Consider the following 25505-nt stretch of genomic DNA (forward strand, 5'->3'; position numbering starts at 1 on the left):
TTCTTACGTTTGGAGGTAAGTTTTCTTACGTTTGGGGATTTGTCATTTTTGCGTTTGTTGGTTAGTTTTTTTACGTTTGGTGGTGAGTCATTCTTACGTTTGGGGATTAGTGTTCGTACGTTTGGGGTTTATTCAGTCTTACGTTTGGGGATTAGTTTTCTTACGTTTGGGGGTTAGTCAGTCTTACGTTTTGGGGTTAGTTTTTTTCCGTTTGGAGGTGAGTCATTTTTACGGTTGGGGGTTAGTTTTCTTACGTTTAAGGGTTGGTCAATCTTAAGTTTCGCGGTTAGTCAGTCTTACGTTTGGGGGTTAGTTTTTCTACGTTTGAGGGTTGGTCATTCTTACGTTTGGGGGTTGGTCACTCTTACGTTTGGGGGTTTGTCATTCTTACGTTTGGGGGTTAATTATTCTTACCTTTAGGGGTTAGTTTTGTTACGTTTGAGGGTTAGTGATTCTTACGTTTCGGGGTTAGTCATTCTTACGTTTGGGGGTCAGTTTTCTTACGTTTGGGGGTTAGTTATTCTTTCGTTTAGGGTGTAGTTTTCTTACGTTTGGGGGTTAGCTCTTCTTACCTTTGGGGGTTAGTTATTCCTACGCTTGGGGGTTATTTTTGTTACGTGTAGGGTTAGTTATTCTTACGTTTGGGGGTTAGTGTTACTACTTTTTGGGAATTGTCATTCTTACGTTTGGGGTTTAGTTTTCTTACTTTTGGAGATTAGTTTTCTTACGTTTGGGGGTTTAGTCATTCTTGTGTTTAAGGGTTAGTCATTTTTTTACGTTTGGGGGTTAGTAATTCTTACGTTTGGGGGTTAGTTATTCTTACGTTTTGGGGTTAGTTATTCTTACGTTTGGGGGTTAGTCATTCTTACGTTTGGGGATACCCTTTTTTTACGTTTGGGGGTTAGTTATTCTTAAGTTTGGTGGTTAGTCTTCCTACGTTAGGGGGTTAATTTTCTTTTGTTTGGGGGTTTGTGATTATTAGGTTTGGGGGTTATTCATTCTTAATTTTTTGGGGTTAGTCATTCTTACGTTTGAAGGTTAGTTTTCTAACGTTCGGGGTTTGTCATTCTTACGTTTGGGGGTTAGTTTTCTTAGGTTTAGGTGTTAGTTATTCTTATATTTGGGGGTTAATCATTCTTACGTTTGGGGGTTAGTTATTCTTACCTTTGGGGGTTAGTTTTCTTAAGTTTGGGGGCTAGTCCTTTTTTCGTTTGGAGGTTAGTTTTCTTACGTTTGAGGGTTAGTTATACTTACGTTTGGGGGTTAGTTATTCTTACCTTTGGGGGTTAGTGTTCTTACTTTTAGGGGTTTGTCCTTTTTTCGTTTGGAGATTAGTTTTCTTACGTTTGAGGGTTAGTTATTCTTACGTTTGGGGGTTAGTTTTCTTACGTTTGGTTGTTAGTTTTTTTACGTTTGCTGGTTACTCATTCTTATCTTTGGAGGTAAGTTTTCTTACGTTTGGGGATTTGTCATTTTTGCGTTTGTTGGTTAGTTTTTTTACCGTTGGTGGTGAGTCATTCTTACGTTTAGGGGTAAGTCATTCTTACTTTTGGGGATTAGTCATTCTCACGTTTGGGGCTTAATTTGCTTATATTTGGGATTTAGTCAGTCTTACGTTTGGGGGTTAGTCATTCTTACGTTTGCGGGTTAGTTTTCCTACGTTTTAAGGGTTACTTGTTTTTAAGTTTGGGGGTAAGTAATTCTTACGTTTAAGGGTTAGTCATTTATACCTTTTTGGGTTTGTCATTCTTACGTTTGGAGATTAGTTTTCTTTTGTTTGGGGGTTAGTTTTCCTACGTTTGGGGGTTAGTCCTTCTTACGTTTGGAGGTACGTTTTCTTACGTTTGGGGATTTGTCATTTTTGCGTTTGTTGGTTAGTTTTTTTACGTTTGGTGGTGAGTCATTCTTACGTTTAGGAGTTAGTTTTCTTACGTTTGTGGGTTAGTTTTTCTACGTTTGGGGAATGGTCATTCTTACATTTAGGGGTTACTCATTCTTACGTTTGGGGGTTAGTTATTCATACGTTTGGGGTTAGTTTTTTTACGTTTAGGGGTTAGTTATTCTTAGGTTTGGGGTTTAGTTTTCCTGCGTTTGGAGGTTAGTTTTCTTAAATTTGGGGGTTAGTTATTCTTACGTTTGGGGGTTAGTCATTCTTACGTTTAAGGGTTTGTCATTTTTTAACGTTTGGGGGTTAGTAATTCTCACGTTTGGGGGTAAGTTATTCTTACGTCTGGGGGTTAGTCATTCTTACGTTTGAGGATTAGTCATTTTTTTATGTTGGGGGTTAGTTATTCTTACGTTTTGGGTTTAGTTTTCTTACGTTTCGGGTTAGTTTTCTTACTTTTTGGGGGTTAGTTATTCTTACGTTTGGGGGTTAGTCATTCTTGCGTTTAAGGGTTATTCATTTTTTTACGTTTGAGGGTTAGTCATTCTTACCTTTGGCGGTAAGTTTTCTTACGTTTAGGGATTTGTCATTTTTGCGTTTGTTGGTTGGTTTTTTTACGTATGGTGGTGAGTCATTCTTACGTGTGGGGGTTAGTCATTCTTACGTTTGGGGCTTAATTTTCTTACATTTGGGATTTAGTCAGTCTTACGTCTGGGGGTTTGTCCTTTTTACGTTTGCGGGTTAGTTTTCTTACGTTTTAAGGGTTAGTTTTTTTAAGTTTGGGGGTAAGTAATTCTTACGTTTAAGGGTTAGTCATTTATACCTTTTTGGGTTTGTCATTCTTACGTTTGGGGATTAGTTTTCGTTTGTTTATGGGGTTAGTTTTCCTACGTTTGGGGGTTAGTCCTTCCTACGTTTGGAGGTAAGTTTTCTTACGTTTGGAGATTTGTCATTTTTGCGTTTGTTGGTTAGTTTTTTTACGTTTGGGGGTGAGTCATTCTTACGTTTGGGGATTAGTGTTCGTACGTTTGGGGTTTATTCAGTCTTACGTTTGGGGATTAGTTTTCTTACGTTTGGGGGTTAGTCAGTCTTACGTTTTGGGTTAGTTTTCTTCCGTTTGGAGGTGAGTCATTTTTACGGTTGGGGGTTAGTTTTCTTACGTTTAAGGGTTAGTCAATCTTACGTTTCGCGGTTAGTCAGTCTTACGTTTGGGGGTTAGTTTTTGTACGTTTGAGGGTTTGTCATTCTTACGTTTGGGGGTTAGTCACTCTTACGTTTGGGGGTTTGTCATTCTTACGTTTGGGGGTTAATTATTCTTACCTTTAGGGGTTAGTTTTGTTACGTTTGAGGGTTAGTCATTCTTACGTTTCGGGGTTAGTCATTCTTACGTTTGGGGGTTAGTTTTCTTGTTTAGAGGTTAATCATTCTTACGTTTGGGGGTTAGTCATTCTTACATTTTGGGGGGAGTCATTCTTACGTTTGGGGGTTAGTTTTCTTACTTTAAGGGTTAGTCATTTTTACTTTTGCGGATTTGTCATTTTTACGTTTGGGAGTTAGTTTTGTTACGTTTGGGGGTTAGTTTTTCTACATTTATGGGTTAATTTTCCTACGTTTGGGGTTTGTCATTTTTACGTTTGGGGGTTAGTCAATCTTTCTTTTGGGGGTTAGTTTTCTTATGTTTGGGGTTAGTCCTTCTTACGTTTGGCTATGAGTCAGTCGTACGTTTGGGGGTTAGTTCTCTTACATTTAGGGGTTAGTCAGTCTTACGTTTAAGGGTTGATTTTCCTACGTTTGGGGGTTTGTTATTCTTACGTATAGGGGTTAGTCATTCTTGCGTTTGGGGTTAGTTTTCTTACGTTTTTGGGGTTAGTTATTCTTTCGTTTGGGGGTTAGTTTTTCTACGTTTATGGGTTAATTTTCCTACGTTTCGGGTTTGTCATTTTTACGTTTCGGGTCAGTCCATCTTTCTTTCGGGGGTTAGTTTTCTTACGTTTGGGGTTAGTCCTTCTTACGTTTAGAGGTTATTTTTTCTTACGTTTGGTGGTTTGTCATTCTAACGTTTGGGGGTTAGTTTTCTTACGTTTAACGGTTAGTCATTCTTCCATTTTGGGGTTTATCATTCTTACGTTTGGGGTTAGTCATTCTTACGTTTTGGGGTTAGTTTTTTTACGTTTGGGGGTGAGTTATTCTTACGTTTGGGGGTTAGTTTTCTTACGATTTGGGGTTAGTTATTCTTACGTTTGGGGGTTAGTTTTCTTACGTTTGGGAGTTAGTTATTCTTACGTGTTGGGGTTAGTTTTCTTACGTTTGGGGGTCAGTCATTCTTACGTCTGCGGGTTAGTTATTGTTACGTTTGGGGGTTAGTATTCTTACGTTTGGAGCTTAGTTTTCTTACGTTTGGGGGTTAGTTATTCTTACGTTTGGGGGTTCGTCATTCTTACATTAAGGGGTTAGTTAATCTTACGTTTTGGGGTTAGTCATTCTTACGTTTTTGGATTAGTCATTCTGACGTTTGGGGGTTAGTTTTAACACATTTGGGGAATTGTCATTCTTACGTTTGGGGGTGAGTCATTCTTACGTTTAAGAATTTGTCATTCTTACTTTTGGGGGTGAGTTATTCTTACGTTTGGGGCTTAATTTTCTTACATTTGGGATTTAGTCAGTCTTACGTTTGGGGGTTAGTCATTCTTACGTTTGGGGGTTAGTTATTCTTACGTTTTGGGGTTAGTCATTGTTACGTTTGGGGTTTAGTTTTCCTACGTTTGGGGGTTAATTTTCGTATGCTTGGTTTTTTCATTGTTACGTTTGGGGGGTAGTTTTCTTTTGTTTGGCGTTTTTTCTTTTTACCTTTGGAGGTTAGTTTTGTTACGTTTGGGGGTTAGTTATTCTTAACTTTTGGGGTTAGTTTTCTTACGTTTGGGGGTTTGTCATTCTTACGTTTTGGGGGTTAGTTTTCTTAAGCTTGGGGGTTAGTCATTCTTACATTTGGGGGTTAGTCATTCTAACGTTTGGGGGTTAAACATTCTTACGTTTTGGGGTTAGTTGTTTTTGTTTGTGGGGGATTCAATCTTACGTTTGGGGGTTAGTATTCGTACGTTTGGGGGCTAGTTAGTCTTACGTTTGGTTGTTAGTTTTCCTACGTTTGGGGGTTAATTTTTGTATGTTTGGGGAATTGCCATTTTTACGTTTGGGGGTTAGTCATTCTTACGTTTGGGGGTTAGTGAGTCTTACGTTTGAGTGTTAGTTTTCTTACCTTAAAGGGTTAGTCATTCTTACTTTAGGGGGTAAGTCATTCTTACGTTTCGTGCTTAGTTTTTTTACATTTGCGAGTTAGTCAGACTTACGTTTAAAGGTTAGTTTTCTTACATTTAACGGCTAGTCAGTCTTATGTGTTGGGGTTAGTTTTCGTACGTTTCGAAGTTTGTCATTCTTACGTTTGGGGGTTAGTTATTCTTACGTTTGAAGATTAGTGTTCTTACGTTTGGGGGGTTGTTTTTTTACGTTTGGGAAAAAGTCTTACTTACGTTTGGTGGTTACTTATTATTACGTTTAGGCGTTAGTTTTCTTACGTCTGGGGGTTAGTTATTCTTACGTTTGGGGGTTAGTTTTTTTTCCGATTGGAGAATAGTCTTTCTTACGTTTGGAGGTTACTTATTATTACGTTTGGGCGTTAGTTTTCTTACGTCTGGGGGTTAATCATTCATACGTTTAGGGGTTAGCTTTCTTAAGTTTGGGGGTTAGTTATTCTTACGTTTGGGGGTTAGTTTTGCTACGTTTGGGGGTTAGTCAGTCTTACGTTTGGGGGTTAGCTTTCCTACGTTTGGGGATTTGTCATTCTTACGTTTGCGGATTACTTTTCTTACGTTTGGGGGTTAGTTATTCTTACGTTTGGGGGTTAGTCATTCTTACGTTTTGGGGTTAGTTATTATTACGTTTGGGGGTTAGTTGTCTTACGTTTGCGGGTTAGTTATTTATACTTCTGGGGGTTACTTTTCCTAGGTTTGGGGGTTTGTCATTCTTACGTTTGGGGGTTAGTCATTCTTAGGTTTGGGGGTTAAGTTTCTTAGGTTTGGGGGTTAGTTATTGTTTTGTTTGGGGTTAGTTTTCTTACGTTTGGGGGTTAGTTATTCTTTCGTTTTTGGGTTACTTTTCTTACGTTTGGGGGTTAGTCATCTTAGGTTTGGGGGTTAGTTATTCTTACGTTTGGGATTAGTTATTCTTACGTTTGGGAGTTAGTTATTCTTACGTTTGGAGGTTAGTCATTCTAACGTTTGGGGGTTAGTTATTTTCACGTTTGGGATTTAGTTTTCCTACGTTTGGGGGCTAGTTATTCTTACGTTTGGGGGTTTTGTGATTCTTACTTTTGGGGTTAGTCGTTCTGACGTTTTGGGGATTTGTCATTCTTACGTTTGGGGGTTACTTTTCTGACGTTTGGGGGTTCGTCATTCTTACGTTTTGGGGTTAGTTTTCTTAGGTTTGGGGGTTTGTCATTCTTACGTTTGGGGGTTAGTCATTCTTACGTTTAGGGGTTAGTTTTCTTACGTTTGGGGGTTTGTTATTCTTACGTTGGGGATTAGTTATTCTTACGTTTGGGTGTTAATCGTTTTTACGTTTGGAGGTTAGTTTTCTTACATTTGGGGGTTAGTTATTCTTACGTTTGGGGGTTTGTCATTATTACGTTTAGGGGTTAGTTTTCCTAGGTTTGGGGGTTAGTCATTTTTACATTTGGAGGATAGTTTTCTTACGTTTGGAGGTTGATCATTTTTACGTTTGGGGGTTTATTATTTTTACGTTTCGGGGTTAGTTTTTTTAACGTTCGGGGGTTAGTCATTCTTACATTTCGGGGTTAGTTTTCGTACGTTTGGGGGTTAGTCAGTCTTACGTTTGAGGGTGAGTCCTTTTTACGTTTGGGGGTTAGTCATTCTTACGTTTGGGGCTTAATTTTCTTACATTTGGGATTTAGTCAGTCTTACGTTTGAGGGTTAGTCATTCTTACATTTGGGGGTTAGTTGATCTTACGTTTTGGCGTTAGTTTTTATATGTTTGGGGGTTAGTCATTCTTACTGTTGGGTGTTAGTAGTTCTTACGTTTGGGGGTTAGTTATTCTTACGTTTGGGGGTTAGTTTTCCTATGTTTGGGGGTTAGTCATTTTTACTTTTGGGTGTTAGTCATTCTTAAGTTTGAGGGTTAGGTATTTTTACGTTTGGGGGTTAGTTTTCTTAGGTTTGGGGGTTAGTTATTCTTACGTTTGGGGGTTAATCATTCTTACGTTTGGGGGTTAGTTATTCTTACGTTTGGGGGTTAATCATTCTTACGTTTGGGGGTTAGTTATTCTTACGTTTGGAGCTTAGTTTTCTTACGTTTGGGGGTTAGTTATTCTTACGTTTGGGGGTTCGTCATTCTTACATTAAGGGGTTAGTTAATCTTACGTTTTGGGGTTAGTCATTCTTACGTTTTTGGATTAGTCATTCTGACGTTTGGGGGTTAGTTTTAACACATTTGGGGAATTGTCATTCTTACGTTTGGGGGTGAGTCATTCTTACGTTTAAGAATTTGTCATTCTTACTTTTGGGGGTGAGTTATTCTTACGTTTGGGGCTTAATTTTCTTACATTTGGGATTTAGTCAGTCTTACGTTTGGGGGTTAGTCATTCTTACGTTTGGGGGTTAGTTATTCTTACGTTTTGGGGTTAGTCATTGTTACGTTTGGGGTTTAGTTTTCCTACGTTTGGGGGTTAATTTTCGTATGCTTGGTTTTTTCATTGTTACGTTTGGGGGGTAGTTTTCTTTTGTTTGGCGTTTTTTCTTTTTACCTTTGGAGGTTAGTTTTGTTACGTTTGGGGGTTAGTTATTCTTAACTTTTGGGGTTAGTTTTCTTACGTTTGGGGGTTTGTCATTCTTACGTTTTGGGGGTTAGTTTTCTTAAGCTTGGGGGTTAGTCATTCTTACATTTGGGGGTTAGTCATTCTAACGTTTGGGGGTTAAACATTCTTACGTTTTGGGGTTAGTTGTTTTTGTTTGTGGGGGATTCAATCTTACGTTTGGGGGTTAGTATTCGTACGTTTGGGGGCTAGTTAGTCTTACGTTTGGTTGTTAGTTTTCCTACGTTTGGGGGTTAATTTTTGTATGTTTGGGGAATTGCCATTTTTACGTTTGGGGGTTAGTCATTCTTACGTTTGGGGGTTAGTGAGTCTTACGTTTGAGTGTTAGTTTTCTTACCTTAAAGGGTTAGTCATTCTTACTTTAGGGGGTAAGTCATTCTTACGTTTCGTGCTTAGTTTTTTTACATTTGCGAGTTAGTCAGACTTACGTTTAAAGGTTAGTTTTCTTACATTTAACGGCTAGTCAGTCTTATGTGTTGGGGTTAGTTTTCGTACGTTTCGAAGTTTGTCATTCTTACGTTTGGGGGTTAGTTATTCTTACGTTTGAAGATTAGTGTTCTTACGTTTGGGGGGTTGTTTTTTTACGTTTGGGAAAAAGTCTTACTTACGTTTGGTGGTTACTTATTATTACGTTTAGGCGTTAGTTTTCTTACGTCTGGGGGTTAGTTATTCTTACGTTTGGGGGTTAGTTTTTTTTCCGATTGGAGAATAGTCTTTCTTACGTTTGGAGGTTACTTATTATTACGTTTGGGCGTTAGTTTTCTTACGTCTGGGGGTTAATCATTCATACGTTTAGGGGTTAGCTTTCTTAAGTTTGGGGGTTAGTTATTCTTACGTTTGGGGGTTAGTTTTGCTACGTTTGGGGGTTAGTCAGTCTTACGTTTGGGGGTTAGCTTTCCTACGTTTGGGGATTTGTCATTCTTACGTTTGCGGATTACTTTTCTTACGTTTGGGGGTTAGTTATTCTTACGTTTGGGGGTTAGTCATTCTTACGTTTTGGGGTTAGTTATTATTACGTTTGGGGGTTAGTTGTCTTACGTTTGCGGGTTAGTTATTTATACTTCTGGGGGTTACTTTTCCTAGGTTTGGGGGTTTGTCATTCTTACGTTTGGGGGTTAGTCATTCTTAGGTTTGGGGGTTAAGTTTCTTAGGTTTGGGGGTTAGTTATTGTTTTGTTTGGGGTTAGTTTTCTTACGTTTGGGGGTTAGTTATTCTTTCGTTTTTGGGTTACTTTTCTTACGTTTGGGGGTTAGTCATCTTAGGTTTGGGGGTTAGTTATTCTTACGTTTGGGATTAGTTATTCTTACGTTTGGGAGTTAGTTATTCTTACGTTTGGAGGTTAGTCATTCTAACGTTTGGGGGTTAGTTATTTTCACGTTTGGGATTTAGTTTTCCTACGTTTGGGGGCTAGTTATTCTTACGTTTGGGGGTTTTGTGATTCTTACTTTTGGGGTTAGTCGTTCTGACGTTTTGGGGATTTGTCATTCTTACGTTTGGGGGTTACTTTTCTGACGTTTGGGGGTTCGTCATTCTTACGTTTTGGGGTTAGTTTTCTTAGGTTTGGGGGTTTGTCATTCTTACGTTTGGGGGTTAGTCATTCTTACGTTTAGGGGTTAGTTTTCTTACGTTTGGGGGTTTGTTATTCTTACGTTGGGGATTAGTTATTCTTACGTTTGGGTGTTAATCGTTTTTACGTTTGGAGGTTAGTTTTCTTACATTTGGGGGTTAGTTATTCTTACGTTTGGGGGTTTGTCATTATTACGTTTAGGGGTTAGTTTTCCTAGGTTTGGGGGTTAGTCATTTTTACATTTGGAGGATAGTTTTCTTACGTTTGGAGGTTGATCATTTTTACGTTTGGGGGTTTATTATTTTTACGTTTCGGGGTTAGTTTTTTTAACGTTCGGGGGTTAGTCATTCTTACATTTCGGGGTTAGTTTTCGTACGTTTGGGGGTTAGTCAGTCTTACGTTTGAGGGTGAGTCCTTTTTACGTTTGGGGGTTAGTCATTCTTACGTTTGGGGCTTAATTTTCTTACATTTGGGATTTAGTCAGTCTTACGTTTGAGGGTTAGTCATTCTTACATTTGGGGGTTAGTTGATCTTACGTTTTGGCGTTAGTTTTTATATGTTTGGGGGTTAGTCATTCTTACTGTTGGGTGTTAGTAGTTCTTACGTTTGGGGGTTAGTTATTCTTACGTTTGGGGGTTAGTTTTCCTATGTTTGGGGGTTAGTCATTTTTACTTTTGGGTGTTAGTCATTCTTAAGTTTGAGGGTTAGGTATTTTTACGTTTGGGGGTTAGTTTTCTTAGGTTTGGGGGTTAGTTATTCTTACGTTTGGGGGTTAATCATTCTTACGTTTGGGGGTTAGTTATTCTTACGTTTGGGGGTTAATCATTCTTACGTTTGGGGGTTAGTTATTCTTACGTTTGGGGGTTAGTTATTCTTACATTTGGGGGTTATTTTTTCTTCGTTGGCGGTTAGTCAGTCTTATGTTTGGGGGTTGACTTTCCTACGTCTGGGGGTCTGTCAATTTAAGGTTGGAGGGTAGTCAGTCTTACCTTTGGTGGTTTGCCACTCTTACGTTTTCCGGTTACTTATTCTTATGTTTGCGGATTACTTCTCTTACGTATGGGGGTTAGTTATTCGTACGTTTGGGGGTTAGTTTTCTTACGTTTTGGGGTTGGTCATTCTTACGTTTTGGGGTTAGTTATTTTTACGTTTGGGGGTTAGTTTTCTTACGTTTGGGGGTTTGTCGTTGTTACGTTTTGGGGTTAGTCATTCTTACGTTTGGGGGTTAGTTATTCTTACGTTTCTGGGTTAGTTTTCCTGCGTTTGGGGTTTAACTTTCGTATGTTTGGGGGTTTGTTATTTTTACGTTTGAGGGTTAGCCATTCTCACCTTTGGGGGTTAGTTTTCTTACGTTTGGGGGTTACTTTTCCTAGGGTTTGGGGGTTAGTCATTCTTACATGTGGTAGTTTGTCATTCTTACGTTTGGGGGTTAGTCATTCTTACGTTTTGGGGTTAGTTTTTTTATGTTTGGGGGTGAGTCATTCTTACGTTTGGGGATTAGTTTTCTTACGTTTGGGATTAGTTATTCTTACGTTTGGGGGTTAGTTTTTCTACGTTTGGGGGTTAGTTATTCTTACCTTTTGGGGTTAGTTTTTTTACGTTTTTGGGTGAGTCATTGTTATGTTTGGGGGTTAGGTATTTTTACATTTGGGGGTTGGGCATTTTTACGTTTGGGGGTTCGTTTTCTTACGTTTGGGGGTTAGTGATTCTTACGTTTAAGGCTTAGTTTTCTTACATTGGGGGGTTAGTCCTTCTTACGTTTTCGGGTTACTTATTCTTACGTTTGCGGATAACTTTTCTTACGTTTGGGGGATAGTTATTCTACGTTTGGGGGTTACTTTTCTTACGTTTGGGGTTAGTATTCCTACGTTTGGGGGTTTTGTGATTCTTACTTTTGGGGTTAGTCATTTTTACGTTTGGGGGTTAGTCATTCTTAGGTTTTGGGGTTAGTTTTCTTAGGTTTGGGAATTAGTAATTCTTACGTTTTCGGGTTAGTTTTCTTACGTTTGGGGGTTAGTTATTCTTACGTTTAGGGCTTAGTTTTCTTACGTTTGGGGGTTAGTTTTTTTTACGTTTAGGGGTAAGTTTTTTTAAGTTTGAGGGTGAGTCATTGTTACGTTTGGGGGTTAGGTTTTTTTACATTTAGGGGTTAGTCATTCTTACGTTTCTTGGTTAGTTTTCTTACGTTTGGGGGTTAGTCTTTCTTAGGTTAAGGCTTAGTTTTCTTCCATTGGGGGGTTAGTCCTTCTTACGTTTGGAGGATAGTTTTCTTACGTTTGGAGGTTGATCATTTTTACGTTTGGGGGTTTGTTATTCTTACGTTTTCGGGTTACTTATTCTTACGTTTGCGGATTACTTTTCTTACATTTGAGGGTTAGTTATTCTTACGTTTAGGGGTTAGTTTTCTTACGTTTGGGGGTTAGTCAGTCTTACGTTTGAGGGTGAGTCCTTTTTACGTTTGGGGGTTTGTCATTCTTACAATTGGGGGTTAGTTGTTTTACGTTTGGGGGTAAGTCATTCTTACGTTTGGGGGTTAGTTTTCGTACGTTTGGGGGTTAGTCAGTCTTACGTTTGAGGGTGAGTCCTTTTTACGTTTGGGGGTTAGTCATTCTTACGTTTGGGGCTTAATTTTTATATGTTTGGAGGTTAGTCATTTTTACTGTTGGGTGTTAGTAGTTCTTACGTTTGGGGGTTAGTTATTCTTACGTTTGGGGGTTAGTTTTCCTATGTTTGGAGGTTAGTCATTCTTACTGTTGGGTGTTAGTCATTCTTAAGTTTGGGGGTTAGGTATTTTTACGTTTGGGCGTTAGTTTTCTTAGGTTTGGGGGTTAGTTATTCTTACCTTTGGGGGTTAATCATTCTTACGTTTGGGGGTTAGTTATTCTTACGTTTGGGGGTTAGTTTTCTTACGTTTAGGGGTTAGTTATTCTTACATTTGGGGCTTAGTTTTTCTACGTTGGCGGTTAGTCAGTCTTACGTTTGAAGGTTGGCTTTCCTACGTTCGGCGGTTTGTCAATTTAAGGTTGGAGGCTAGTTAGTCTTACCTTTGGGGGTTTGTCACTCTTACGTTTTCGGGTTACTTATTCTTACGTTTGCGGATTACTTTTCTTACGTTTGGGGGTTAGTCATTCTCACTTTTGGGGGTTAGTCATTCTTACTTTTGGGGATTTTTTTTTACGTTTGGGGGTTAGTTTCTCTTACTTTCGAGGGTTAGTTATTCTCATGTTTGGGGGTTATTTTTCTTACGTTTGGGGGTTAGTTTTCTTAATTTGGGGGTTACTTATATTTACGTTTGGGGGTTAGTCATTCTTACGTTTGGGGATTTTTTTTTACGTTTGGGGGTTAGTTTCTGTTACGTCAGAGGGTTAGTTTTGCTACGTTTGGGGATTAATTTTCCTATGTTTGAGGGTTTGTCATTATTACTTTTGTCGGTTTTTCATTGTTACCTTCAAGGGTTAGTTTTCTTTTGTTTAGGGTTAGTCTTTTTTATGTTCGGGGGTGAGTTATTCTTTATAATTGGGAGTTAGTCATTCTTACGTTTGGGGGTTAGTCATTCTTACTTGTTGGGGTTAGTTTTTTAAAGTTTGGGGGTTAGTTTTCTTACGTTTTGGGGTTAGTCATTCTTACATTTAGGGGTTAGTCATTCTTACGTTTGGGGGTTAGTTTTGTTAAGTTTGGAGGTTAGCCATTCATACATTTGGTGGTGAGTTATTCTCACATTTTGGGGTTAGTTTTGTTTTGTTTTGAGGTATTCTTTTTTTACGTTTGGGGGTTAGTTATTCTTACGTTTTGGGGTTAGTTTTTTTACGTTTTGGGGTTAGTTATTCTTACGTTCGGAGGTTAGTTTTCTTATTTTTGGGGGTTAATCATTCTCACGGTTGGGGGTAAGTCATCCTTATGTTTGGGGGTTAGTTTTCTTAAGTTTGGGGGTTAGTCATTCTTACGGTTAGGAGTTAGTTTTTTTACGTTTGGGGGTTAGTCATTCTTACTTTTGGGGGTTAGTTTTCTTACTTTTGGGGGTTAGTTATTCTTATGTTTGGAGGTTAGTTTTCTTACGTTTGGAGGTTACTTATTCTTACGTTTAGAGGTTAGTTTTCTTACGTTAAGGGGTATATCATTCTTAAGTTTGAGGGGTTAGTCTTCTTACGTTTGGGGATAATTCATTCTTACATTTAGGGGTTAGTCATTCTTACGTTTGGTGGTTAGTTTTCTTACGTTTAAAGGTTAGTCATTCTTACGTCTGGGGGTAAGTTTTTTTTTAAGTTTGGGGGTGAGTTATTCTTACTTTTGGGGCTTAGTATCGTTTATTTGGGGGTTAGTCGGTCTTACGTTTGAGTTATTCTCACGTTTGGGGGTTATTTTTCTTACGTTTGGGGGTTAGTTTTCTTAATTTGGGGGTTACTTATATTTACGTTTGGGGATTTTTTTTACGTTTTGGGGTTAGTTTCTGTTACGTCAGAGGGTTAGTTTTCCTACGTTTGGGGATTAATTTTCCTATGTTTGAGGGTTTGTCATTATTACTTTTGTTGGTTTTTCATTGTTACCTTCAAGGGTTAGTTTTCTTTTGTTTAGGGTTAGTCTTTTTTATGTTTGGGGGTGAGTTATTCTTTATAATTGGGAGTTAGTCATTCTTACGTTTGGGGGTTAGTCATTCTTACTTGTTGGGGTTAGTTTTTTAAAGTTTGGGGGTTAGTTTTCTTACGTTTTGGGGTTAGTCATTCTTACATTTAGGGGTTAGTCATTCTTACGTTTGGGGGTTAGTTTTGTTAAGTTTGGAGGTTAGCCATTCATACATTTGGTGGTGAGTTATTCTCACATTTTGGGGTTAGTTTTGTTTTGTTTTGAGGTATTCTTTTTTTACGTTTGGGGGTTAGTTATTCTTACGTTTTGGGGTTAGTTTTTTTACGTTTTGGGGTTAGTTATTCTTACGTTCGGAGGTTAGTTTTCTTATTTTTGGGGGTTAATCATTCTCACGGTTGGGGGTAAGTCATCCTTATGTTTGGGGGTTAGTTTTCTTAAGTTTGGGGGTTAGTCATTCTTACGGTTAGGAGTTAGTTTTTTTACGTTTGGGGGTTAGTCATTCTTACTTTTGGGGGTTAGTTTTCTTACTTTTGGGGGTTAGTTATTCTTATGTTTGGAGGTTAGTTTTCTTACGTTTGGAGGTTACTTATTCTTACGTTTAGAGGTTAGTTTTCTTACGTTAAGGGGTATATCATTCTTAAGTTTGAGGGGTTAGTCTTCTTACGTTTGGGGGTAATTCGTTCTTACATTTAGGGGTTAGTCATTCTTACGTTTGGTGGTTAGTTTTCTTACGTTTAAAGGTTAGTCATTCTTACGTCTGGGGGTAAGTTTTTTTTTAAGTTTGGGGGTGAGTTATTCTTACTTTTGGGGCTTAGTATCGTTTATTTGGGGGTTAGTCGGTCTTACGTTTGAGGGTAAGTTTTCCTACTTTTGGGAGTTTGTCATTCTGACGTTTGGGGGTTAGTCAGTCTTAAGTTTGGGGGTTAGTTTTCTTACGTTTAGGGATTACTCAGTCTTACGTTTGGGGGTTTGTCATTCTTGCGTTTGGGGGTTACTTATTCTTACGTTTTGGGGTTAGTTTTCTTACGTTTGAGTTTAGTCATTCTTTCGTTTTTGGGTTAGTCATTCTGACGTTTGGGGGTTAGTTTTCTTACGTTTGGGGGTTAGGTTTTTTACGTTTGGGGGTTAGTTATTCTTATGTTTGGAGGTTAGTTTTCTTACGTTTGGGGGTTAGTTATTCTTACGTTTGGGGGTTAGTCAATCTTACCTTTAGGGGTTTGTTTCTTTACGTTTGGGGGTTAGTACTTTTTACATTTGGAGGTTAGTTTTGTTACGTTTGGGGGCTTGTCATTTTTACTTCTGGGGGTTAGTTTTCTTAGGTTTGGGGGTAGTCATTTAAAATTTTAAGGGTTAGTCATTCTTACGTTTGGTGGTTAGTCATTCTTATGTTTTGGGGTTTGTTTTTTTACGGTTGGGGGTGAGTCATTCTTACGTTTGGGGGTTAGTTATTCTTACGTTTGGGGGTTAGTTTTCTTATGTTTGTGGGTTAGTTTTACTTACGTTTGGGGTTAGTCATTGTCACTCTTGTGTGGGGTTTAGTCATTCTTACGTTTGGAGATTGGATTTCTTACGTTTGGGGGTTAATTATTTTTACGTTTTGGGGTTAGTTTTTTTTACGTTTGAGGGTGAGTCATTGTTACGTTTGGGGGTTTGTCACTCTTACAATTGGGGATTAGTTCTTTTACGTTTGGGGGTTAGTTTTCTTACGTTTGGGGGTGAGATTTCTTACGTTTGGGGGTGAGTCATTCTTACGTTTAAGAATTTGTCATTCTTACTTTTGGGGGTGAGTTATTCTTACGTTTGGGGCTTAATTTTCTTACATTTGTGATTTAGTCAGTCTTACGTTTGGGGGTTAGTCATTCTTACGTTTGGGGGTTAGTTATTCTTACGTTTGGGGGTTAGTTTTCTTACGTTTGGGGGTTAGTTATTTTTACGTTTTGGGGTTAGTCATTGTTACGTTTGGGGTTTAGTTTTCCTACGTTTGGGGGTTAATTTTCGTATGCTTGGTTTTTTCATTCTTACGTTTGGGGGGTAGTTTTCTTTTGTTTGGCGTTTTTCCTTTTTACCTTTGGAGGTTAGTTTTGTTACGTTTGGGGGTTAGTTATTCTTAACTTTTGGGGTTAGTTTTCTTACGTTTGGGGGTTTGTCATTCTTACGTTTTGGGGGTTAGTTTTCTTAAGCTTGGGGGTTAGTCATTCTTACATTTGGGGGTTAGTCATTCTAACGTTTGGGGGTTAAACATTCTTACGTTTTGGGGTTAGTTGTTTTTGTTTGTGGGGGATTCAATCTTACGTTTGGGGGTTAGTATTCGTACGTTTGGGGGCTAGTTAGTCTTACGTTTGGTTGTTAGTTCTCCTACGTTTGGGGGTTAATTTTTGTATGTTTGGGGAATTGTGATTTTTACGTTTGGGGGTGAGTCATTCTTACGTTTGGGGGTTAGTGAGTCTTACGTTTGAGTGTTAGTTTTCTTACGTTAAAGGGTTAGTCATTCTTACTTTAGGGGGTAAGTCATTCTTACGTTTCGTGCTTAGTTTTCTTACATTTGCGAGTTAGTCAGACTTACGTTTAAAGGTTAGTTTTCTTACATTTAACGGTTAGTCAGTCTTATGTGTGGGGGTTAGTTTTCGTACGTTTGGAAGTTTGTCATTCTTACGTTTGGGGGTTAGTTATTCTTACGTTTGAAGATTAGTGTTCTTACGTTTGGGGGGTTGTTTTTTTACGTTTGGGAAAAAGTCTTACTTACGTTTGGTGGTTACTTATTATTACGTTTGGGCGTTAGTTTTCTTACGTCTGGGGGTTAGTTATTCTTACGGTTGGGGTTAGTTTTTTTTCCGATTGGGGGTTAGTTATTCTTATGTTTGGAGGTTAGTTTTCTTACGTTTGGGGGTTAGTTATTCTTACGTTTGGGGGTTAGTCAATCTTACCTTTAGGGGTTTGTTTCTTTACGTTTGGGGGTTAGTACTTGTTACATTTGGAGGTTAGTTTTGTTACGTTTGGGGGCTTGTCATTTTTACTTCTGGGGGTTAGTTTTCTTAGGTTTGGGGGTAGTCATTTAAAATTTTAAGGGTTAGTCATTCTTACGTTTGGTGGTTAGTCATTCGTATGTTTTGGGGTTCGTTTTTTTACGGTTGGGGGTGAGTCATTCTTACGTTTGGGGGTTAGTTATTCTTACGTTTGGGGGTTAGTTTTCTTATGTTTGTGGGTTAGTTTTACTTACGTTTGGGGTTAGTCATTGTCACTCTTGTGTGGGGTTTGGAGATTGATTTCTTTCGTTTGGGGGTTAATTATTTTTACGTTTTGGGGTTAGTTTTTTTTACGTTTGAGGGTGAGTCATTGTTACGTTTGGGAATTAGTTATTTTTACATTTGGGGGTTAGTCATTCTTACGTTTGGGGGTTTGTCACTCTTACAATTGGGGATTAGTTCTTTTACGTTTGGGGGTTAGTTATTCTTACGTTTGGGGGTTAGTTTTGCTACGTTTGGGGGTTAGTCAGTCTTACGTTTGGGGGTTAGCTTTCCTACGTTTGGGGATTTGTCATTCTTACGTTTGCGGATTACTTTTCTTACGTGTGGGGGTTAGTTATTCTTACGTTTGGGGGTTAGTCATTCTTACGTTTTGGGGTTAGTTATTATTACGTTTGGGGGTTAGTTTTCTTACGTTTGCGGGTTAGTTATTCATACGTTTGGGGGTTACTTTTCTTACGTTTGGGGGTTTGTCATTCTTACGTTTGGGGGTTAGTCATTCTTAGGTTTGGGGGTTAAGTTTCTTAGGTTTGGGGGTTAGTTATTCTTACGTTTGGGATTAGTTATTGTTACGTTTGGGGTTAGTTTTCTTACGTTTTGGGGTTAGTCACTGTAGATGCGAATGTAAACCAGCCGTAAATTTCAACGTTTATTTCGACACGAGGCACCGTGAGACAAACTCGCAATTCCAGTTACACCGATGGGCCTTAATAAAAATCAACTTAACTGCCGTACAAACCGTGAAAACTAATAAACCTTAGTGAACTTAAAACTGAGGTAAAAACTCGGTGGCCCTCGTGGTAAACATTAAAGGCCACCTATGCGCATGCCCGAAACTAAATGTCTGCGCAGGGGACCCAGCTGGGAAACGCGAAGCCCAGCAGTAACATGGCTCCCCAAAATGTCCAACATTTTCTACAAAAAGGAACTAATCTTTAGCAAACACAATGTCAATGTTCCATGCTTAGTGAAAACACTTAAAGTTTCTTTCACTGTAAATCTCTTTCTTAACAAAGTTCTGGCTCCTCAGGCTCCTCGTCGGGGAATCCCGGTCTCTCACGCTTCTAAGAGCAGCACAAGCTTGTTAACAGGTCTTTCCAGTCTGGATCCATTACTTGTCAACACTGTCACCGAACGTACTTGATCCTGATCATCGGGGCGAGTCTCCACCACTTTAGCCATGGGCCATCTGTTTCTAGGAGACTGGTTTTCTTTCAACAACACAACATCTCCGACCTGAAAATTTCTTCGTGGCCGAATCCACTTGTTTCTTGCTTGTAACTGCTGCAGATATTCTTTACACCATCTTGACCAGAATTCTTGAGCCATATGCTGTGTACGCCGCCACATCTTTCTGCAGTACATGTCTTCTCTCTTGAATTCTCCAGGCGGGGGCAGCACAAGTCTTGTCTTTCCTGTAAGCAGCATACTTGGTGATAATGGTAGTGCAGAATGTGGGTCGCTGAGGGTCTCCACTGTCAGAGGTCTGTTGTTGATCGTGTATTCGGCTTCGCAAAGGAAGGTCCTCAACGAGTCTTCGTCCAGACGACTACCATGTTCTCTGATGAGACCATTCATGACATTTCTGATTGACCTGATTTGTCTTTCCCAGACACCACCAAAATTGCTAGCAGATGCAGGGTTTTTAATCCAATCGATGCTTTCCTTAAGGAGTTCCGCTTTGATCTCCTGGTCATCCATTTCTTCAATAGCTTTCTTGAGTTCTGCTTCTGCACCAATGAAATTTGTTCCTCTATCGCAGCGGATTTCCCTGACCGATCCCCGTCTACAGATGAAACGTCTGAGTGCATTTATAAACGAATCCGTTTCCAAAGAATCCGCCACCTCTATGTGTACTGCTCTACTTGCTAAGCAAGTAAACAAGGCTCCGTATCTCTTCACGACAGATCTTCCTCGTTGGACGTGCCAAGGGCCAAAGTAGTCGACCCCACAATAGGTAAAGGGTGGCGTTGGCTCTACGCGCGACTTTGGCAAATCTGCCATTTTCTGTTCTCCTTGGCTCCCTCGAAGGTGACGACATGTCACACATTTAGAAATAAACTGCCTGACCATCGCATTTCCGCTAACAATCCAATAGCCACAGGAACGAAGCTCGTTCAAAGTTATCCCTCTTCCGCTATGATGTGTTCTTTCATGAACATGGCTGATAATCAGTGAACTAATGTGGCTTGACTTTGGTAGGATCACAGGGTTCTTTAGAGTGGGGGGCAGATTGGCCTTCCGTATTCTTCCACCAACTCTCATAACACCATCACTGTCTAGAACTGGATCCAACATGCGGAGAGAACTTGTCTTCCTAAACAGGGCTTTCTTTTCTTTGTCTGACTTACGACTACCGTAGACACCTTTCTCTTGAACGTCTTGCAGACTTTTAATTTCTGACGGGAACTCATTTCTTTGTACGTGCTTTATGATCTCCATTTCTGCTTCTTCTAAGTCAGCTACGTTGACTAGTGTAGAATTGACATCCTTACGTCCGGCAGGTCCTTCATCAGATGCCAAACCGCTGGACACTTTTCTCTTGGCTAGGACTCTATCTCTCAGATGTCTCTTGTATTTCAGGCAAAGTGCTACAGCCATCTTTGCTTTAAACCAACTGGAGAATCGTCGAAGTCTCTTGACAATATCACTGCTCTCTTTCACCGTGCTTATGTTAACCTTGACATTTTTGACTTCCGGGGAATCTGGATTCACGTGGTCTTCATACGTTTCTTCCTTCAGCCAGCTCTTTACAGGTTCTTTCAGGAAGTCAGGACCCGTGATCCATGCCGCTTTCTCAACAAAGTCCTTTGGAGACATACCTCTCGACCCTTCGTCAGCAGTATTCAATGCAGTTTCCACATAGTGCCATTGTGAAGGTGTAGTGTGCTCGTGGATAAGCTGAACTCTGTTGGCTACGTAGGTATGAAAACGACGAGATTCATTACTTATAAAGCCTAAGACCACTTTACTGTCCGTCCAGTAGTAGTCCTTTATGTCCTCATACTCCAATTCATCCTTTAACTTGTCACCAATATTGACAGAAATTGTGGCAGCGGCCAATTCCAATCTCGGGATACTGACTACCTTCTTCGGTGTTACGCGGGCCTTTCCCATAACAAACGACACATGTACCTTCCCGCTCTCGTCTTCAAGTCTCAAATATGAGCACTGTCCATACCCACACGTCGAAGCATCGGACATACAGTGGAGCTGTGCCGACACAATCTTTCCGAATTCCGCGGGTTTGAAACTTCTTGGCACTTTTAAACTTTCAAGTAAGCAAAGTTCATTCCGCCATTTTTCCCATCTGCTTTTGGTTGCATCGTCAACGGGTTCATCCCAGCTGTTAGACTGACAGATGTCTTGCAATATCTTCTTTCCAACAAGTACTACCGGAGCGATGAAACCTAAGGGGTCGTAGATGGAACTAATCGTTGAAAGGATGCCTCTACGTGTGCAAGGCTTATCCTTAAGTTCAATCCTGAAGTTGAACGTATCTGATTTGATGCACCAAATGACTCCTAGCGCTCTTTCAATGGGCAACTTATCTTGGCCAAGTGCAAGGCTCTTCACATTCTCTGCTCTGTGCTCGTCAGGAATTGAGTTAATGATGCGTTCAGTGTTGCCCACAAACTTAGTCAAGTTGAATCCCCCATTCCTGCAAACTGCCTTGACGTCCTTCGCTAGATCAATAGCTTTGTCTTCGGTGCTTGCAGATTTTAGGACATCATCCACATAGAAGTTCCTTCTAAGGGTGTTGGCTACCTCAGTTCCATAGTTGTCTTCGTCGTCATCTGCTGTACGCTGAAGTGCATAGTTGGCACATGCAGGAGATGATACTGCACCGAAGAGGTGCACAGTCATACAATACTCTTCGGCTTTCTGCTCCAAGTCTCCATTTGGCCACCACAAAAATCTGAGGAAACTTTGATCTTCCTTTCTAACTCTCACTTGAAAGAACATCTTCTCGATGTCCGCCATAAAGGCATACTTCTCCTGGCGAAATCTGGTTAGCACGCCAAGGAGGTTACTTGTAAGATCCGGTCCCTGAAGAAGCTTGTCATTCAAGGACTGTCCTTCAAATGTGGCCGAACAATCGAACACCACTCGTACTTTCGACTTCTGCGGATGATAGATCCCATGATGAGGAAGGTACCAGATTCTTCCAACCTCATCTTTGAACTCGTCATTCACCTTGCGAGCATATCCTTTGGAGATGATATCAGCCATAAAACTGCAGTAATCCGCACAATATCTGTCATCGGCCTTCAGACGCCTTTTTAGGCCAGTCAGACGCTTTTCTGCTTGTGCATAGTTGTTAGGGAGCTGAACGTTCTGATGCTTAAATGGGAGGGGCATCTCATAATGCAGGTCATCGAGATGAACGATGCCGCTCTCCACCGTTTCGCAGAACTTGATGTCTTCACGTGACATTGCTGTCCCCTTTTCTCGTTCAGAGAAGTCCAAGTCAAACATCTGACTAACTGCTTGTGGAGTTATCCGCTCCTTCACCTTTCTCTGTGTGACTACATATCCCCGAGGGGTAATTATAGTATCTTCAGGGCTAAGATTGATTCGGTTGCATGTAATCTGGCTACTCGGCTGTGGATTACAGAGGGGCCCGTTGACGTACCATCCGAGGAGTGACCGAACTGCGTACGGGTCTGAATCTTTGCCGTAAACGATTTCTCTTGGACGTAGGGCACTTGGGCAATTCAATCCAATAAGCAGACCCACTTCGATGTCTGCCATGTAGGGGGGTATCTCTGCACTGATTTTCTTCAAATGAGACATCTTGCAGATTACGTCAGGTCGAGGTATTTCATTGCGGTCTGCTGGAATCACATGCCGCGTAAACGTTCTAGGTAGGTCCAAGATCACGTCCTCTTCTTTAATGTTGGCTACCACCAATCCTTCAATGGCCTTTGTGGTAACACTGCTCGTTCCGTGAATCGTAGTAAGGATAAGGTCAGTGTCATTTCCCTCAATGCCGAGTGCCTTCATTGACTTCTCACTCACAAACGTCCCACCACTGGCGTTGTCTAGCAGTGCATAGACTTTTATCTTCTTTGCTGGATCACTCTTGTGAAACAAGTGAACTGGTAATATACCCATGTTGATAGGTACATCTCCAGCTTCCGTGACGTTACAGATGGCAGTGCGGTTGCTGCTAACCCGAGGTTCAGCTCCAGGTTGATTATCACTGTCGTTGCTGATCTTCTTTGCCCAATCATAGTCGTGTAGCGATGTGGGGTGTGGCCTTTTGCAAGTCTTACATGTCTGCCGCTCCTTGCAGTTTTTAGCAATGTGCTGATCACTAAAGCAACCAAAGCACAGTTTCTTCTCCACTACAAACTCCCGTCGCTCAGTTAGAGTTTTCTTTAAAAACTGTTCACAATCATTTAGGTTGTGAGGCCTTTTGCATAAGGAACACGACGTGGACTGCTCCTTTCTACCTTCCTTCTTTAATCCCGTGGCAAGGCTTGTTCCTTTTCCTCTGCTACGTGGCCTTCGTCTGAATTTGACATGAGTGCCTTTGTCTTTCTCATCATGATGAGGTTTGGTAACATTTTCTTCTGAGAATACAGGATCTGTGGCAAGCTCAGCCTGTTTGCGGACAAATTGTGAGAACTCCTCAAAGTCAGCTATCCTTCCTTTTTCAATCTTGGTCTTATTGTTCCTTTCAGTCCATTTGCTTCGTAGATGCCTTGGTAACTTTTCCCAAAGCTGTCGCAGTACATGAGCTGTGTTCAAATCATCCATGTGAGACATGCCTTTCATAGCAGACTTTGCTTGGTCCAGAGCAATAGAGAAATTTTGGAGAGCTGAGCCATCGTTTGCTCTGATTGGTTGCCATGAAGACAGTTTTGTGATGTGAGCATTTGCAATCTTGAATGGATCTCCAAACTGTCTCTTTAGCAGTCCCTTGGCTTCTTTGTAGGATCCTTCTGATTTTCTCTGAAGACAACCATTAATAACTTCTTTAGCTTTACCAGAAGTGTACTGACCCAGAAAATACAGCCTTTCACAGGAGTCTTCAACCTTTGATTCAATCAAAGACTCAAAGGCAGTCATAAATGCAGGAAATTCCATAGCGTCACCGTAAAACATTGGAGGCTCAGTTGATGGAAGAAGGCTCCTTGCTTGCTGGGAAACCATAATCCGAGACAATTCCGTCTGCTTTCTTTGAATGTCTACAATATCTTGAAAGGTATTGTCCTGGACTGTCAAGGGATTAACAGACAAACTTGCTGAACGACTTGGAGGGCTATAAACACGTTGGGGTGTCTGTGGGATCCCCTGTGATTGATCTCTGATAGAATACACAACTGCATGCCCGTCTATGAAATGGGGTTGAGTTGATGAAATATGTGCACTTGTGGGAATTTCAGTGGTGTTCACTACACACCCAGGAGTCACAATGTCTACATGGGTTTCAAAGTCAAAGCCTGAATTTCCTGATCTGCATGCTGTCATTGGGCTTGTGTAAATGGGGCCTGTTTGCTCTGTAGTATATCCACTAAGAGGATTTGCTTTAGTGGGGTACTGGTGCCCTGAGACATGATTGCCAGAAGAATGTGCTTTAAGAGACTTTGAAGCAGGTTCTAAAATTGGAATGGCGTTTGATGAGGATGAACTAGTCACCATTGCTGCCGTTGTCATCGTTACAACCGATCCTGGGGTTGACAGGGAGGTAATGTTTGTATCCTTCGTAATGTTGGCTGGGAGTAGACTGGACACTGGGAATATTGGAAGCTTTTGTGTCTGTAAACATGTAGGTGTGGAAACCCACTCTTCACTGTTCATTTGTTTATAAATCCTTTCTTCTTCCTTTGCCTTAGCTAGACTTTTCCTAAGCTCCAATTGTTCCTCTGCCATTTTCAGTGCCTGTTTTTCCTTCAGAAAAGCTGTCTCAACTTCTAAAGCTGCAACCCTAGTCTTGGCTTTTATCAATTTCGCATTAGATGAAAGTGAAGACAAATTAGAACGTCCAGAGTGATTAGACTTTCTAGAGCGATGAGACTTGTTAGAAGCAGCAGAATTTAATTCAGCAGACTGAAGCTCTTTCGCCTTAGACAAATATTCACAGACGGACTGTTTAAACTTAAACACATCTCCATCATGAACTTCATACCATGAATTAGCACTGGCAATATCTGATTCATTCTCTAACACTTCGAGGAAATTATCCTGAGCAACTTGTAGCTTGACAAGTAAATTGTTTAAACCTTCCGTTTCAGATGACACAAACTCAAAATTGTTAAGATCAACAAGAAGAGGCTTCATTTTGTTTATCTGCCTAGTCACGTGGCGAAGAGCCACAGTTCTACGCTCTTTTAACCTTTGTATCTCGTACTGTTTACCTTTATCCGTTGTAATTTTCTTCCTTGCGCCCGATTCTAACTCCGCGGCACCATTCTCCGTCGATTTCTCCTCCATATTCAGTGAACCTTGAACCTTAACTGAATCATGAAGCCGTATTTTTGATGCCGCATCCGTCGGTGGAGTGTTAAGCGGTGAAATGGCGCGAAACGAAGCCGTGTCAATTGAAGGCGAACGCGAACGATAACCTTTGAAAATTCCTTCTTCACCATAAGCCATTGTAGATTCCATGTTTTCGTTTTCCATGCCCGTAATTATCCGTGAAAGTTGCAATAGAAAAACCAAGTAAACCGTATTTATCCTTGTAAGCCACACATCCATCGACAAACCATGCTTGAGGTCGAGTTTTTACTGTAGATGCGAATGTAAACCAGCCGTAAATTTCAACGTTTATTTCGACACGAGGCACCGTGAGACAAACTCGCAATTCCAGTTACACCGATGGGCCTTAATAAAAATCAACTTAACTGCCGTACAAACCGTGAAAACTAATAAACCTTAGTGAACTTAAAATTGAGGTAAAAACTCGGTGGCCCTCGTGGTAAACATTAAAGGCCACCTATGCGCATGCCCGAAACTAAATGTCTGCGCAGGGGACCCAGCTGGGAAACGCGAAGCCCAGCAGTAACAGTCACTTTTACGTTTTGGGGTTAGATATTATTACGTTTGGGGGTTAGTTTTCTTACGTTTGCGGGTTAGTTATTCATACGTTTGGGGGTTACTTTTCTTACGTTTGGGGGTTTGTCATTCTTACGTTTGGGGGTTAGTCATTCTTAGGTTTGGGGGTTAAGTTTCTTAGGTTTGGGGGTTAGTTATTCTTACGTTTGGGATTAGTTATTGTTACGTTTGGGGTTAGTTTTCTTACGTTTTGGGGTTAGTCACTTTTACGTTTTGGGGTTAGATATTATTACGTTTGGGGGTTAGTTATTCTTTCGTTTTTGGGTTACTTTTCTTACGTTTGGG

General features: G+C 40.3%; 1 protein-coding gene and 1 pseudogene across 1 annotated transcript; both read right to left on the reverse strand.

The window, feature by feature from the left end:
- Positions 1 to 15430, reverse strand: part of LOC146449615 (uncharacterized) — a 42866-nt pseudogene extending 27436 nt beyond the window's left edge.
- A 2782-nt stretch (positions 15431 to 18212) lies between these two features.
- Positions 18213 to 25159, reverse strand: LOC146449616 (uncharacterized). The gene has a single exon (XM_085101933.1). It carries the CDS (start codon positions 24861 to 24863, stop codon positions 18213 to 18215), a length of 6651 nt encoding a protein of 2216 aa, XP_084958059.1. The 5' UTR covers positions 24864 to 25159.
- Between the last annotated feature and the right edge of the window lie 346 nt (positions 25160 to 25505).

Source organism: Pavona decussata, unplaced genomic scaffold (genome assembly GCF_977016875.1).
Source record: "Pavona decussata unplaced genomic scaffold, jaPavDecu1.1 SCAFFOLD_602, whole genome shotgun sequence".
NCBI lineage: Eukaryota > Metazoa > Cnidaria > Anthozoa > Scleractinia > Agariciidae > Pavona > Pavona decussata.

Excerpts from the sequence above, each read along its gene's own strand:
- LOC146449616 (XM_085101933.1), bottom strand. The coding sequence starts at position 24,863 with ATGGATGTGTGGCTTACAAGGATAAATACGGTTTACTTGGTTTTTCTA.